Genomic DNA, 15,947 nt, shown 5'->3' on the forward strand with positions numbered 1-15,947 from the left:
AATACAATATAAAATGTTACAAGAGCATCTTTAAAGCTTGCTACGTTTTGTTCCATACGACGAAAATTTGTTTTTGTGCAAGCTTGAGCGCGTTGCATATGGACTATATTATGCCAACATACGTTATTTATCGTGTGAAACATATATTCTATGTTTAGGGCAAAAAGGCTGCATGATTCGTTCCCGTGGGTAAAGTTCAACATTGGCTCCATTTATGATTCTATTAGAAATTAACTGCTGTCGTAAAGCAAGCAGGAAAAATAGTTGTCATTCTCTGTATTGATAGTTAAAACTATACTAATTTTTTATAGTATAATATACATCTATAAAATTACTGATATAATAACATGAATACATTTCGATGTGGTGTAAATATGGCTCACATTTGTGTGTTAGCACCTGTTATTTAAGTTAGTGATCTTGAAATAGGCATAATAAACGTTTAGTATTGTAGTTACTAAGCTCCAGCTTCAAAGCTAGCTTTCGCTGCTTATATAATAAATAAATATCTTGAATATTGCCGTTAAACACTGCTTTAAAGATCTAGTTCTGCAGGCCGCGTAGAGCCTTTACCACCCGACATATTCTTAGGTGCAGCATTGAGACATGCTACCGCTGCTGGCCCAACACTTTATTGCGTTCCAATTTTTTCCTACACAATTTGGAAACACACATATGTTGAGGTTTTCGCCCGCAAAAAACATCGAATCCATCCTCTAAATTTAATAGCGGGGATTGAGTCTTACAAGATTTCTCAATGATTTTGGCGTCTCAAACCCAAGTTTTTTTATCCATACACGCGGGTGTCCAACGGCGAAATGTTCGATACAGGACGTTGTTCTGAGACTATGGCAGCCTTATGGCTAACACGCTTATTTTTATAATAGTGGCTTTAACTTAACTCAATGTTTGTGTTGATTGGATAATCTTACAACTGCTAAAGTTCGCCAGTGACAACAGCGGCTTGTAACAAAATCATGACCGCTATTACCATATATCAAATAGCAGAGATACGGCAAAGAGATCTAATGGAACTAGGCACTGTTACCATTACATAATTGATAGTGATCACTAACTGAATCATATAAAACGATTAAAACGAAAATCAACTATAATATACAAGCAATAATAAACAATATGGCTATATTTACTTGTTTTTTTTCTGGAAGTTTGTTTACACGCGCCCATCTGGTGCCTATGTATCATATTGTTCGAACGCAAAGCCGTGCATGAATCGTGTGTATCTATCATAAGGCATCGTTTATCTCCAGGCAAAATCAATCCAATAGGCCCTCTACGTTCGAATTTAGGCCAGATAAATCGTTCAAACAGAACTTTCCGAAGCATCACCGCTGGTCGCAGCATTTATAGCGACGACAGCAGCGGAGCAAAAGATCACAGAAAAGAACGAAGACGAAGGTGCCTTAACAGAGACCGACCGACCGCCCCGGGATTAGTAATTAATGCCATTGTCCACAATCTACATCTTCTTTGATGTTTATCTTTCTGTTTTTCGGCAGAGCCAACAAACAGCTGGTCGAATAAGGGACGCTGAAAAAAAAGAATTATTTTGTCTGCCGCTGCTACTACCACCGCCGTTGTTTCTTTTATTGCTGCTGCTGTCATTGCTGTGATACAGTGAAGTCCCTTTGCCCATTTGCTTTTGCTAATGAACTGCTTTTCCTTGCAGAATTGGCTCGCTCGTTTGCTTACCGCGTTTATACTGAGCTGCTACATGCCGTCCTGCATGTCAAGTACTTTTTCATGGTGATCACCATCGCCGGGCCATTGACAGATTTGTTATCTACCCCAGCACAGACTGGGCCGCTGCGTAAAGAGTGGAGGACGTCCTTGAGTTCGATTCGACGCGATTCTGTATAAGCTGCCCGTTCGAACGATCTGTAGCAATCACTCGAACGGTTCAAAGCATGGCTTAACCGAGAGGCTTGAGAGAATTACTCCTCCTTTCTTTTTCTTTCTACTAACTCACGTCATTATGCATACGCACAAACAGACAAACAAACATATACAGATTCCGTTGTTTTCTGCTGATGTTCCATTAACGCGCCGCTACCTAGACGGGATATATAAAAGCATTGGCCTCGAACCAAGGTGACATCAGAAGTGTCTGTAATCTTCCACAACGACTGTCTACCATAAACATGCGTGCCTTCGTCGTCATCGCCACGTTTGTAATGGCTGCCGTAAGTGCCAGCAAAAAGAAAGGAAACGAAAATGGTTCTGATACTTTTCTGACAACATTTTCTAGAAAATTTGCTTCCAGGGTGTTGCGATAGCCTAAAGCCTTCAGCTTGCATTCGTTATATCAATAAGCATAACGCTAAAAGTTATACACGGAAATTTCAAAATTCAAGTATTTCTCAAGTTACAGGAGGATTCAATGTGGATACCGCTAGTTTATACAGAATCCAACCTACCTAGTTTCTAATTAAAGAAACAATATACTACCTATAAAAACTACCTATATGCAGTTAACGAATGTCGCTCATTGTATTTGCTTGTAGTCTGGCGCACCTGTGGCCGAGCAGCAATACGCACCTATTCCCTATCAGTTTGCCTACAAGGCCGAATCCGAAGAAGGAGCCCATGGTCATTCCGAAACTTCTGACGGTAACGGAAACTCCCAGGGTGAGTATTTTATTAGATTAGCCGATGGTCGGTCTCGTAGCGTTCGTTACACAGCTGACGCCAACGGATTCGTCGCCAAAATCGAGACCAACGAGCTCGGAACCGAGAGCAAAGACGCCGCCGATGCTACGTACACTTCTTCAGCTATCACTGGCTATGACGCCGCTTTCCAATACGGTGCCGCTGCCCCAGCCGACCATGCTCTCCAAAAGGTGAAGGTCGTCCAGACTCCCGCCCCCGTGACGAAGGTTGCCTCTCCTGCACAGACTCTCGTAAAGACCTACCAGACTGCCCCGGCACTTACAACCATCAAAACCGTCCAGGCCGCTCCCATCGTTAAAGCATATACTGCCGATTACCCTGTCACCGTTGTGAAGACCGCTGCCGCGCCTACGGTCGTCAAGACCATCCAGACTGCTCCGGTACAGTACGCCTACGCTCAAACCCCAGTTCAGTACACTTATGCACACCACGAAGGTGACCACCATATTATCGCTCACCACTAATCAATGAAAGGTTTTGTAGTAAATTAGAACGATGGTGCTTTTGATAAAATCCATCAGAAAAAGACGTATCTGCTGGCGCACGCTGGTAACCTCTATTGTTCCGAGAGTTTCTCGAGGTATTCAAATCGCAGCCCTTGCTTTTTGTATATTCCACGCGACGTTGCATTGTGATTCCAGCAAATAAAGAAATACATAAGAACGTACCGTTAATATCGGTTGTGCTTAATCTGATAATTGACTTCGTTATGTTGGTTAACGTGATGATAGTTTAACTCGCTAGCTGTAAGATCAATAAACTTAAATTGGGTAGAAGTCGAATGGGGATAGTATGCAGCTACCAAGGCTTTTTTTTTGTTCCGTGTGTAAGTTAGTTCAGGGCACAGTGAAAAGTGATAAGTCCAACAGCAACGAAGAAAAAAGTTCAAACGCGTTTTTGCATAGTTTTAGTATGCGTAATAAGTTACCTAAGGCTTTCAGGATTAATATAGCTACAGTGATCGTATGCCTATTTGTCTTGCGTACAGGCCAACATATTTGTAGGTCTTATGACAAAACAATATATATTAGGCCGTTTATGAAAATTGCACGAGAATAAGGGGTAACGGCACATAGCTATCGCTATTAATGAAAGTGTATTTTAAATTACGAAGTAAATTATTAGTGTTAAAAATTTTGGCCTCATCAGAGAGCTTGGTCAGTCCTATGGAAATTGATGAAAAGCTTATACGACACAAAAATGGCGGTAATGTATATTGCGCCGGCGAAAGTACACGTGGTACTACATCAAAATGTACCACGGAAATTGTAACTTTTTTGCACAATTGTTTGCCAAGTGTTAATGTAAAGTCATATTTTTCAATTAAAATGAACCTGAATGTTATACAATGTGCCGATAACAATTATGAACAGAATGATTCTCATGCGTTATACTCATTGCATGTATACCTGTATTTCAATACTTTATGGGCATTTGTGCCCATTAATAACCGAGCTAATAATACATTATTATATTTAATTCGTTTACATATATTTGTTTTGCAAAAATAGGGGCCACACTGGATACGCAAGTGCCTGTCGTAACTAATAGCTAATTTTTTTCAACACGACAGCAGTTAGTAAACTGTTCAAAGATGAACTTGTGTCATATTGTGAGTCAGCCTTATGGTTGTTACAAACTGCTACATATATAAGTATAGGGGTATCATAAAATGTACAAGATAGTGAAGTATAAAAAAAGAAGTCGCGTATCTAATAATATATATTATTAGATGTCGCGTTGTCGTTGTTTCTCGGGGCTTGACACGAGCGCATAATGGATACGTGAATAACAGCTAACGCGTGTAATTTATAGACCGGATACATTTTTGGCTTGTTTCCTCGTTGTTGGTGTTTTATAGACTACATACGCAATTCATGAAGCTGTCGGAATCAATCGGAGGCAGGTGCTTTGAATTGTATAAGAAATTCAGAATATACTTATTTAAAAATCTTGTACCTTTAGTTGTGTTCTCCTTTTTTTTTAGCTATCGGATCAGCGATCTCTCCTATATCTCTACGGGGCAATATTATTAAACTCAATTTGTATACACGTTATCAGACAGCTATGCAACACTAATGAACCTAACTGCACTAAACAACATGGTTTCTAATATCAATTTGTGAAAGCCAACCGTGAGTATGTGCTACCTAAAGAAATTTCAGTATACTTCGTCGAGTCGACGTACACAATACGCATGAATGTCTGAGTATCTTTCAACACTTCCAGCGACTGTAAGCACGGTCGCTCCGCTTCCAGTTAGCGTAGTAAGCAATAATGATTCCTTGCACGATTAGTCAAGTTGACGCAGTTTAAAATCTGAAAAAAAAAAAAACTTTTCAAGTAGGTTATTGATATAGGTATTATTTCAGAACATAGATTAGTTTGTATGTAGCCGTTCCAACTTATTTGGTAATCTCTACAAACACTTTCAGACTCACACGCTACTATACTCGTAATATTTACTGCCTTTACATGCAAGTAAAGTCTCCTTGCATAGTAACGAACGCACGACAAACATGGCGTGACTGCTTCACTAAGAATGCAAATTTATTGTATTTCATGCTACATATACTCTGTGTTATATACGTGTATCAATATCTAACTATAATGACGCAACACGTGCCAGGTATATACAGAACTTGTCTTTGTAGCATGTGTATGTAAATTTGGAATAGGTTAGCTCTCGCCAAAATGCAGTGCTGACGGGATCACTTACTGAACTTAAGCATAAATAATGAGGTGTAGATTCGAAATTGAATGTAGACACACTCCGTCTGTCACAATACTTAACAGCAGTACCTTACCCAAAATTCAAACGTTTATTTCTACGTTATAGTGGAACAAGTAAAAACTTGGAAGTATTAAGGAGTAATAACAGACCAGAAGTTGCGCAAAAAGCGACCCAGAATTGCTCCATTGAAATTGATACTTTAGTCCAGGTCAAAGACAGCAACCCGATAGAGCGATGGAAGGAGAAAGCGAAAGCGCTACGGGAACGGGTCGAAACGTCGTCACCTTGCGAAAATTTCGAAAATGACCAATCGAGTATTTGAAACGATAGACTAAAGTAGTGACATGACGTTCGATCACATTTTTTAATAAAAAAAAAACAAAAACATGAACGCAAAAATCGTGCAATGCAGAGATCGATATTCATCTGATTGAAGGATTGCATGGAATGAACATCATTGTAATAATACCAATAATACACATGGTGACAGCTGTGCATATATCGACTAGTAACGTTAGGTTTTTTGTTACATTATGTTAATGGGGGCGTTGGGGTTGCCGGGAAAGGTAGCCAAGGATTAGACGACAAAATGCACATCACTATTGACGTTCCGTTAATACAACCTAATATCACCCAAGGGCAATTAACGGAACAACCTATTCTAAAGCAGCTGTTTACCACATGACTATTAGGACAAATGTTTGTGAAAAAAAAAAAGATTGTGAAACAACGCAAGAAGAACTGATAATCTAAAGATGAACAAATAACATATTGTCGTTGGCGAAACATTAATATTATACATTCAACTCGGTAGTAAATACAATTGCCTCATAGGCAATGCTCTATGTTTCTATTTTATTCTAATGAGTTATCCAAGATAGCCCTTCAATCCACCATTAACACTCACCCATTTAAAGTGATAATATAGTTAGCCAGTAATAAATAATAACATAAAATATTCGTTCGAAGCTGTAGTGGAACAAGCATTGTTAAATAATGCATATACGAGTAATGATTAAGTTCACCATGTGTGCCTTCGAAGGACTGCATTAGTATCGAGGTCTTCATGGTCTAATCAGGAAATTTACAGGTTCGTTTAGAAAAGTGATATTTCTTGTAATCGGTAACAGAATTTCGAAAATGGCAAATTCCATTTAGAACTTAGTTAAGATTTTTGTATAATTCGTTGCATATATACTTTATATATCTCAAAACTTGACAGATGTCTAAATAATATACCAATTAAGTATCTATATTTCGGAAGTCCTGCAATTTTTGAACCCCAGCACCCTCGATATAATTCGGTTATCTGCAGTAATCATTTAAAAAGACTATTGAAAGGGATATCTTGGTGAGTGCTTTAGCTTATTTTGTTGCGTTTCAATATTTTGCTTGAAAACATTTTGTATGTAACAATTTTTGCTTTACATGCAAATATGACTCTTTAGCTTCAAAAATCCGTATCAGTGAACAATCAAAAATTTGTCTTACCATATGCCTGTTCTACCTATTTCCTAAGTTTAGCGTGTGTGTTCCAAAATCACTTCTGTCGAAGTGAAAAGAAAACATATTATTGCTTGCTGTACTTTCATTACAAAATCATTTAGATACAAATTTGCTGCATCGTACTAAGTAAATGTCACCTTTAGAACAATGTCGCTCAAGTTGCCCTGTACCTTCTTACCTATCGATTAAATTAGGTAAAATTTAATCTTTTCGTACGAATCTTGTCATTATCACAATATATTAGCCGGCGCGCGAAACTCCTCTCCCAACCCGTGGAAAGCTAACAGTTAAAGCCACTTCTGCTCCAGCAAGCTAAACCCATTTGTGTATCGCTATCGTAGATAGAAACCTCACATACGAAACTGTCCAGCTTCCATGTAGAGCCAATAATTCCTGCCTAGAATACAAAGCATTGAAGTAAACCTTGTCCTAGGATAGACCGTGTTTTCTTACTATGTTATAATGATGACGAGGGTTTAATGCAAAAATATCAATTTTACGTCTGACATCTCCACAACGTTACAAAATTCAAGATAAAACCATGTGTGCATTCTAATCTTATCGGCATACAAATATTTCTTGTCCTTGTCGTAGTGCATGCTGTCTATTTAAGCACAAATGTTTTGTGGATTATTCGGCAGTGCTGAAGTGCTCTAAGTATTACTGCAACCTCTTGATCACATTTGCTGTCGTCATTTCCGGAAATAATCATTTACACAGGCAAGTGAAATGTTATTTGTGCGCTAATTGCATATATGTATCTTTCATCATGGTTATTTTTAGCTAATGTTATGCCTGACCAGCGAGTTTGTAGCTTTAAATATGTTGACGTGTGCAAGCGCAGTTCCAATGGTATTTTCTTTAAGCTTAGAATGTGTCGAAAATTTATGTTTTTGCGAATTCTGTAAAACGGATGCTCTACATTTATAAAATCTCACTGTAATGAATAAAATACTGCTTCCTGCGAGATGTCTGCTCTCTGTGGGTCCAAAACGAGTAATCTGTTTGCATGTTTTCAAGTGTGTGAATACGATAAAAGCCGTTGACTCCACTATTTCCTAAGGTTACCATAGTTATGCTTAAGCATTATTAGCTAAAAAGAAAAATACTCTAATCGTTAAAGATGTTTGTCAAAAAACACATCGCCCCCGGGTGGGCTCGAACCACCAGCCTTCCGGTTAACAGCCGAACGCGCTAGCCGATTGCGCCACGGAGGCCACGTGATTATTGCGCAGTATCAGAGCTCGTCTCAGGCCACGTTTATTGAGCTATTGTCTATAGAATCATCATATCTGCATCTATTCTTTTTCCGCGTATCCTCATTCGATCATTGAGCATTAAAAAATCGGGTTTTTCTGAATTTATTTGAATAAATGATTCATTTGTTTTTTGCATTTAGGGAAACGCTCGAGCCTCAGTCTCCGGTAAAGTATTTTTCTTTCTGAGTATATATAGCTTTTAATGCATAGTTCGGAGTGATCGTTCAGGAATAGAACATCGCTTGTATATGTTAATAAGTTATGGAGATATGCCGAGTACGCAGCCGTCCTTAAATTACAATCTTCCAACGTTAGCTATAATAAGTAGATGAGCTTCCAATTGTTGTTTTACCTTAGGGAGCATATACTTGCATTCGTTTATTAAACACAGATTACATCTAGGTAGCAGTCTGTTTCCCAAATGCAGTATCTGATGATTTGTGATGGTTGTTGGTGTTCTTGTATTACCTTCAAGGAGACTTCAGAGGATACTACCCTATAGAAAATAAAATATCTCGTTGATGCTATAGATTTTTTTATAAGGGCAAATTACGGAAAATCACCCTTACAAAGAAAAATAGTTCTTTGGTTCTGCAGTATCGGACCTTAGATTAACCCCTTAGTGATTGGTTTCAGAATTAAATAAGGTGATACGTAAAATATCAGTTGACAAATGGAACCTCACGCAGATCCGATGGAAAACAGGTCGATCACATGGTATGAACATAAGTGAACGTTTTGAACAACTTCGGACTATTGCAATTTGTAGACTGATTTATTTATAATGGTGGTTTTCGAGATGATTATCTTATCGAGAAGATTAAATTGATTACATTGGTGCAATCTACTAAGAAATCTATTCAGTCACTTGAGCTGTTAGCTGTAACTGCTCTCGATTCGTATAGAATCCCTACTGAATCATCCTATAGGGTACTTATCTTTTAGTCCATAGGACACACAAACCTGCTAAGCAGTTAAATGCTTCAATAAGTTTTATGAGAACATTTCTAAGATATTACCATTATTTGTTGCCTATTGCTTACAGATAGTTTGCAAGTTGAATTTTGCTTGTACCTGCAGCACTGTCCAAGAACTTCCACATATTGACATTGATTTTGGTTATACGTTTGTCATCTAAGATATGTGCTGTTTTTATTAACAAATTGCTTGCTAGCAGTGGTAGTAACAGTTTCTCACTGCGCCTATAAGGACACAAAATCAAAACTATACGAGTAGTACATTTAGGTCACTGGACAATTTGCGTAACAAACTTCGCTATCTAAATTGTATCATCATTCTAGGTGGCATGTAGTAAGTTACGTTAGTCGTCTATTAATAAAAACTCTCGCATTAAACGAATCGACGGAAAATATATACATTCTGTTTTATCATGATAAAGAATGGCTATAAACTGTCTTCGTACAAACGATAATGCTCGAGTTTCATCATTATTGTGGAAAGGGCCTCAGTTAAGTTGTTGGTAAATCGTTCAGTTAACGGATAAGCTGAATAATAACAATAAACTAGTGAACGATTTGTGAAGAACCTTTTTGTCGACATACATAAAAACACAGATGGACTAATGGTTTCTTTGTTTGATTGTGATTAGTTCGAAAAATAGATATGGCATTTGACGCACAAGCTACTGGCAATAAAACAGTTATTCTATATAATATTCGACCGTTCAATGGAACCTCTTTTGTAGCAGAGTAGAACGGTCGTTATAAATTGTAACTACTTTAAGGAAAAACCAGTTGTAACGGTACGGTGCACAATGACCTTCTTAGAACCTGAATGTCATGTATACAGAGGATCTATTTTTCGGATCAGGGTTGGCTTTAAAATCTTATACATGACTACTTTATCGCGAGCCTTTCACAACCGTACATTACAAATTCAATATGATATATAATCTATTATGGTGTAACAGGTTCCATTTATGGCAGATGAACCAGTGCAGCGAGAATCATATACTTTGTAAGAGTATAATTTATTTAGTTACTACAAATTATTTACCGAAGGGGAGGCGGAGTTGAAAAGGCAGACCGCATCGATTTTTCGTAAGAATTTTCGTCTTACAAGCTCTATTTCATTATGTATACCAAAGGGTATTCCATCAAACCCACAGCAGACAACCCAGTGGCTCACGGCCATTCTGAAACAAGTAACATGTGGACATGAATAGAGATGCAGGAGAGGCTGTGTCATGCACACACGAAGTTGTATCTTCTACAACTAAGGGTTATTGACGCTGTTGGGTACGGACGCTGATTTTTCCGAATTTCGCTAACTGATCAGTCATACAGTGATATATATCAGCAGTTAATACGTTAATTCATTGTTTTAGCTTTTTAGTACAGGGTGTATTAAGATGGCAGCACGGTCGAAAACGCACACCGTGTCTTTGCTTGCGCCCCTTAAAAAAGAATGTATTGTAAGAATCGGGAGGTCCAATGGCGACTCAAACATAGCAACCAGCATATAGGTAAGGTTTAATATTAGCGCAGTTTATTACCAACGTCTAAAGAGGTCCACTAGACTGATGCTGGTGCAAATTCTTTCAAGGCGGGTCCGCTTTATTTTGGATGCGATCATTTGGTAAGCTAAGTCTAGCTTCCGCAGGCTGCTACACTGTAACGCGCCAATTAAATTAATTGTTTATTTAGTCCGGTTTGGCAAAACTAGTACGATATATTGGCTATTCTAATACTCGTTGTCCATTTGCCCTGGAATGGGCTTTACCATGTGCATTTACGTTGTCTCGATGGTAGAAAATTATTTATAAACTGTAATGGTCGTCGTATTTGTTGGAACAGCTACATGTATAATGGTGAGTTGTAATACCAATAATAACATTAACGATAATGTTTCACTCGAATGAATTCTATAGTACTAATATTTTTTATAATAAAATTATATATATAAAATAAAAAATAAAAAAAATAATTATTAGCTATATTTACCTACTTACTGACTGTCCTAAGAAGCTGGGTCAAACATAGTTGCTCACCACACAGCAACTGACAAACAAGTGTAAAACATGTACTTGCAAAGCAGGTACATAACAGGACAGGAAGGCACTGCAGGAGCCGCAAATCGCAATAACTAATATTAGGTAAACTTTGAGGATACATTGCACCTTGCATGGTGTGAAAACGGACCAAAAAAAATGGCACTTCAATTATGGAGTTTGTAAATTATTTCAAAATGTGAACGCCTTTTTTAGAGTGTATTAATTTAATTGAGAGATCTACTTTGAAGTTTACACTTTTCTAACACGGAATTATTCAATGACCTTCTAAATTCAAATTGCGCAAGACTTGCGACGCAGTACTGGTTTTTTTTCTTGTAACAGGTTAGGTTGTTTGTCCCACCGCATCGATAGTATTTGGCATGCCTCTTTTAAATATTGTTTAACAAGCAGCCCGCTTGAATTTTAGGCATAGGCTATCTTGGAGATTGATACAACCACCGAACAGCTAAACAGACATTCGTCTCGCTATACCTTCATCGCCAAAGTGGCAAACGATTCGACTAACGGTAGTTCACTAATCAACGAGATCTTTTTTAAAAAAATGCTCGCTTCAGTGTTATATATATATATATATATGTGTGTGTGTCTATATCTAAGAAGTACGCGTAAGGCTACAAAGCTTTGTGCAATAGCAATTCTACAAGGTAGCAGAACAGAGCAGAGCAAAGCAATTGTTCACAACTGTCGGGCGGCTTAGGGAGTGGATATCGGTTCCGTCTCCATAGCGGTTAGTCGGCCAATAATAGCAATTGGTCAACGTGTGAACGGTAGAGCGCAGACGCTTAATAGTAGGTATCGATGTCGAAATAGTCACACCATTACTGTTTGGCGTGGCTGTGCTCTTCCAATGTTTGGCAAAATGAAGCGCTTGTAATAAGCGGTAATAATGGCTAGTTCGGTCCGTTAATCAGGGGGCGGACCGACCGTGCAGCATGCAACGATGTTTTGTCGTACTAGCAATCTTAACAACTTTTATGAAGTCCACTGTGGTGCTCTGAATTGCTACAAGCTAGTTATTCAATTAGTAGATTCTCTCAAATAACGTACTATTTTTCGACTTAACTGTTATCGGTACGCAGGCAGACTGACACTGTTTTCAATTGACAAAAAAAACTTTAGTAGGGATAGAAATGAAGTTTTCCATAAGTATATGGTGGCTCTGTTGCAATAAATGCTTAGGTATCACGTAACTGACTGCACTAACTGCTCCATCTCAACAGTTCAAGCTAGTCAACCATTTCTTCAAAAGGGGGACAGGATCTGCGTCCTGACAATTTTGTCTTAAAAGGCGCGACGAGCTCAAATTATGGATTAAAACTATTTTTAGTTCTCAATAATGTTCTATTGCAGTATAAACATGATGAACTTTAAATTCAATTTTATTAGTGTAATAAATCATATATAATGTTAGTGTATATATTTATATCATCTGGCAACGAGAAGTTAAAAGCCATTTGAAATGAGCTACGGTTACTCTTTGAACACCGGCCGCATTAAGCAAAACATGTTAAGTAATGCCAAAATATTAACTTTAATTAATGTAGGCAAAAATAACTTCCGTATTTTGAATAGCCTATTCAAAAAATATTCCTATTCTTGTGGTACCATAGACGTGAAGAAAACTATGGAGATGTGCTTATTGACGTTTTCTTCGTGAGGCATCACAGTTTTCCCACACTTGACAACATCAGCGTTACGGATTCAATCGAAAACACTTCTTTTTACTGATTCTGGCCAAGGTATAGCTGTAGCCAGTTACCGTTGCGTCGTATGGTCACGTTTATGCAACTTGTAATCGAACAGTTGCCGTTGTCTTTTCGAAATTACTTACGATAGATGATTTTTTTTTTGTCGTGCACATACGTTGCAGAGTTAATGCACGGAAACTGAAGAAAATCCTGCATCACATCAAGTGTACAAGTCGTATTTTAAAACCCTAACAAAATTGCCGTAGCCAATTTAAATTGTTCAAAATAATTCACCAGATGCTACCTAGGCTGTATTTATACTCTCGTCAGCAAATACTACTATGAACGTAAAATACCGTACACTTTTCATTGGCTATCATTCATGCAATAACATTTCACTGTTCCGGTTGGGGAATTGCATTATTTCATTCATTCATCAGCACAAGCACAGGGCTTGGTTTTTTTGTATCGCTTGCATCATGTTGTGGCCAGTGATCAACCATAACAACAAACTATTTCTCAAAAAGAAATGAAAATTCGCATAACAACGTACTGTATGTTATGTATGTATGACTATTTATTGTGACTGCGCTATAGTAACTGATAAACTGAATCAACCCGGCTAACGGCGGTTGGTTATTCGACAGGACCAACAAACAAAAAGCACAAGCCACTTATGAAATACAAATATATATCGAAGTCAGATTGAATATTGCGTGCAATACTTCATATAGACAAATAAATATATAAATAAAGAAAATTGAATAACCAAAGTATATATAATGGTTAATATACCTCTATGACACTTCGTGAAATGAAAAACTTTACACGTAATCCATAAAACATTTTTAAACCATTATGCTATAATGGAAAAACCGTTAGGTTAATGCACTTTATGCGATGAAACGCGGCGGGGCTCGATAGTGACGCTCGGCGAGCGTCTAGTTAGTAAATTTAACCGCCGCTCTCGGCGTTAGTGTTAAAATTTGTGTTGTTCAATAAAAACAACCATATTTAGCTGGTTACATACCGTTACCGATATAATGAACTGCACGTCGCAAGAGAGCCATTACGGACGTTCTCAAGTACTAAAAGTATAACATTTTGTATAGCATTAGTTTTCAAAGTGTTAGAAACACTGCTTTTGAATATCTCGGATCACTTTCGTAAAGGTACGTGATACCATTTTTTCTAAGCCACAAAAGAAATAGCGGAATAATTTGCAATTGTTCGGTTTGCAATATTGCAAAAAGTTCTGCAAAAAGAAACGTTTAGTCACTTTGATAATAATATTTATTGCATTCGTTACTCTTTATGTATCTTTGAAGGATGCAGGTAAACTATGCTGTCATCTTAGCCTGTTTACTACTCGTTGGAACACCGACAGAAAACTACGAATTTAGTCTGACTGCACTACATAAGTTCAGCAAAGAAAATCTAAAAATACTCCGCAAGGTGAGCCGCGCATGTTTCTCTTAAATAGAAACAAACACTTGCATTTTTAAAAAATAATTTACAGTTGCTTATAACGAACACTTGATTTAACATAATGAAAATTCGATCTAGCTTTTGGTTTCTTGCTTTTCTATGTGTTGCTCATTTCAGTCCGGCTTTCTTAGTGCTTTAGGTCTACGACCCCATATTCTTCTCATTCCCTATATAGAGCCACAGCTGCGTAAGGTAGTCGTCGTTACCAAAAGTTCGTATCACCGTCCAGTTTTTTGTCGACGACCAAAAATGTAAGAGAGTTATGCCATATTTTATCTCAGTAGATCAACAACGTAGTAAGCTCGGTGAAGCAGGTTAGTGTTCTGCGCTATTGAATTCATTGAAAAGCATTTATTACTATCTATCTTTCAGTATCGAACTCAGTCATATCATATCAAAGTTATCGATAAAAGTAAACGCTAAGTAACCCTAAGAAAATTGTCTTAAAAATCCTTCGAATATTGTTAATAAACACCAACTCTTCTCAACGGGGCAATCGTCCTGCTTGCTGACCCGATTTTTCCAAAGGCCAGCTATTGCGAATGGTTATTAGGCGCAATAGTGTAACGCTAGTCATCACCATATACTGACGTTTTGGGAAATAAACATCGAAAGAACCCACCCACACTGTCACGACTCATGGTTTGCCATAAACAATAACATCTTTTGACTGTCATAGCGGGTGTATGGGAATAAGTAAAGAAGAAGTACATCGAAACAGGAGCGACTGCCATTGCAACTCTATCAAAATGCAGCAGAATGTCACATACGCATTCTACTTACCACATGCAATCATCGATAGCATCATATCTTATGCTGTTGGCAACAGATTAGCGAAACTCAATAACGTTTCAAAGCTGACTGCGGACAGCTTTTGATAGGATCTAGCAAATCTTGTAATCTACGATGCCACATACACAACTAATGTTCCACAGAAATCCATATTTATAAAATTCTATCGTGTGTCAAGTGCGCAACCTAACTGATGCTCAACGGATTTTTTTTTCGCTAAACTTGATTCTGATCTACAGCAAGGTAGATACGCTAAAGCAGTGGTATTCGAGGTTGTAATTCGGTAAAGTTGTTGAAACTTCTATATTTGTTAATATTATATGAACAAGTAGAGTATTCGTAGTGGCGAGATAATAAAGACGTAAACTTGCTCTTTCAACTATTAAATTAGTCAAAACATAAAGCTATGTCTCTTAACTATTTCTGTCTTTATTTTTCGGTTGCCGATAGTCAAGTACCATACACTATTGAAAAGAAATTTCATCCCTCTCGAAATCCGGCGTTGTCATCTTGTTAAAGCAAAACTAAGAATCACATTTAAACCAGCTTCAGAAAAACCTGCTGAATTTCTCTATAAAAATTTAAAAAAACGTTCATAGATAATTAAAATATAATAAAAGCATAGTGGACAATTAAGATAGAATAAGATGCGTAAAAAACTTTATGTTTTAAGTATTTATACCTTACTTTTTAAGGTTTTTGCAACCGAATTTTTCTTTTTTTTTAAATTGCCTTTCAAGCCATCGTAAGTCGCC

At 37.5% G+C, this 15,947-nt stretch overlaps 2 protein-coding genes and 1 non-coding gene across 4 annotated transcripts in view; 2 read left to right on the forward strand and 1 right to left on the reverse strand.

The window, feature by feature from the left end:
- Nucleotides 1-2,089: 2,089 nt before the first annotated feature.
- On the forward strand, nucleotides 2,090-3,365 carry LOC111264080 (uncharacterized). Its single transcript, XM_022839666.2, has 2 exons — nucleotides 2,090-2,204; nucleotides 2,526-3,365. The coding sequence occupies exons 1-2, from the start codon at nucleotides 2,163-2,165 to the stop codon at nucleotides 3,153-3,155; spliced, it is 672 nt and encodes a 223-aa protein (XP_022695401.1). The 5' UTR covers nucleotides 2,090-2,162; the 3' UTR covers nucleotides 3,156-3,365.
- A 3,901-nt stretch (nucleotides 3,366-7,266) lies between these two features.
- The window catches only part of LOC111264076 (uncharacterized), an 11,312-nt gene continuing 2,631 nt past the window's right edge, over nucleotides 7,267-15,947 (forward strand). Inside the window, exons 1-3 of one of the 2 annotated variants that reach the window (XM_086969938.1) lie at nucleotides 7,267-7,651; nucleotides 14,241-14,367; nucleotides 14,518-14,651. In XM_086969938.1, coding sequence (XP_086826064.1) covers nucleotides 14,242-14,367; nucleotides 14,518-14,651 — 260 coding nt within the window. In that variant the 5' untranslated portion in view covers nucleotides 7,267-7,651; nucleotide 14,241. Of the gene's footprint in view, nucleotides 7,652-13,931; nucleotides 14,085-14,240; nucleotides 14,368-14,517; nucleotides 14,652-15,947 lie in introns of those variants that run through there. The other variant, XM_086969939.1, reaches the window with a different exon arrangement.
- Nucleotides 8,075-8,148, reverse strand: TRNAN-GUU (transfer RNA asparagine (anticodon GUU)). Its single transcript has one exon. It is a non-coding gene; the product is annotated as a tRNA-Asn (tRNA).

This window comes from Varroa jacobsoni, unplaced genomic scaffold (genome assembly GCF_002532875.2).
Source record: "Varroa jacobsoni isolate VJ856 unplaced genomic scaffold, vjacob_1.0 scaffold_819, whole genome shotgun sequence".
Lineage (NCBI taxonomy): Eukaryota > Metazoa > Arthropoda > Arachnida > Mesostigmata > Varroidae > Varroa > Varroa jacobsoni.

Coding starts and splice junctions, on each gene's coding strand:
- LOC111264080 (XM_022839666.2), top strand. CDS start 2,163: ATGCGTGCCTTCGTCGTCATCGCCACGTTTGTAATGGCTGCC. Junction 2,205..2,525: donor CCACGTTTGTAATGGCTGCC/GTAAGTGCCAGC, acceptor ATTTGCTTGTAG/TCTGGCGCACCTGTGGCCGA.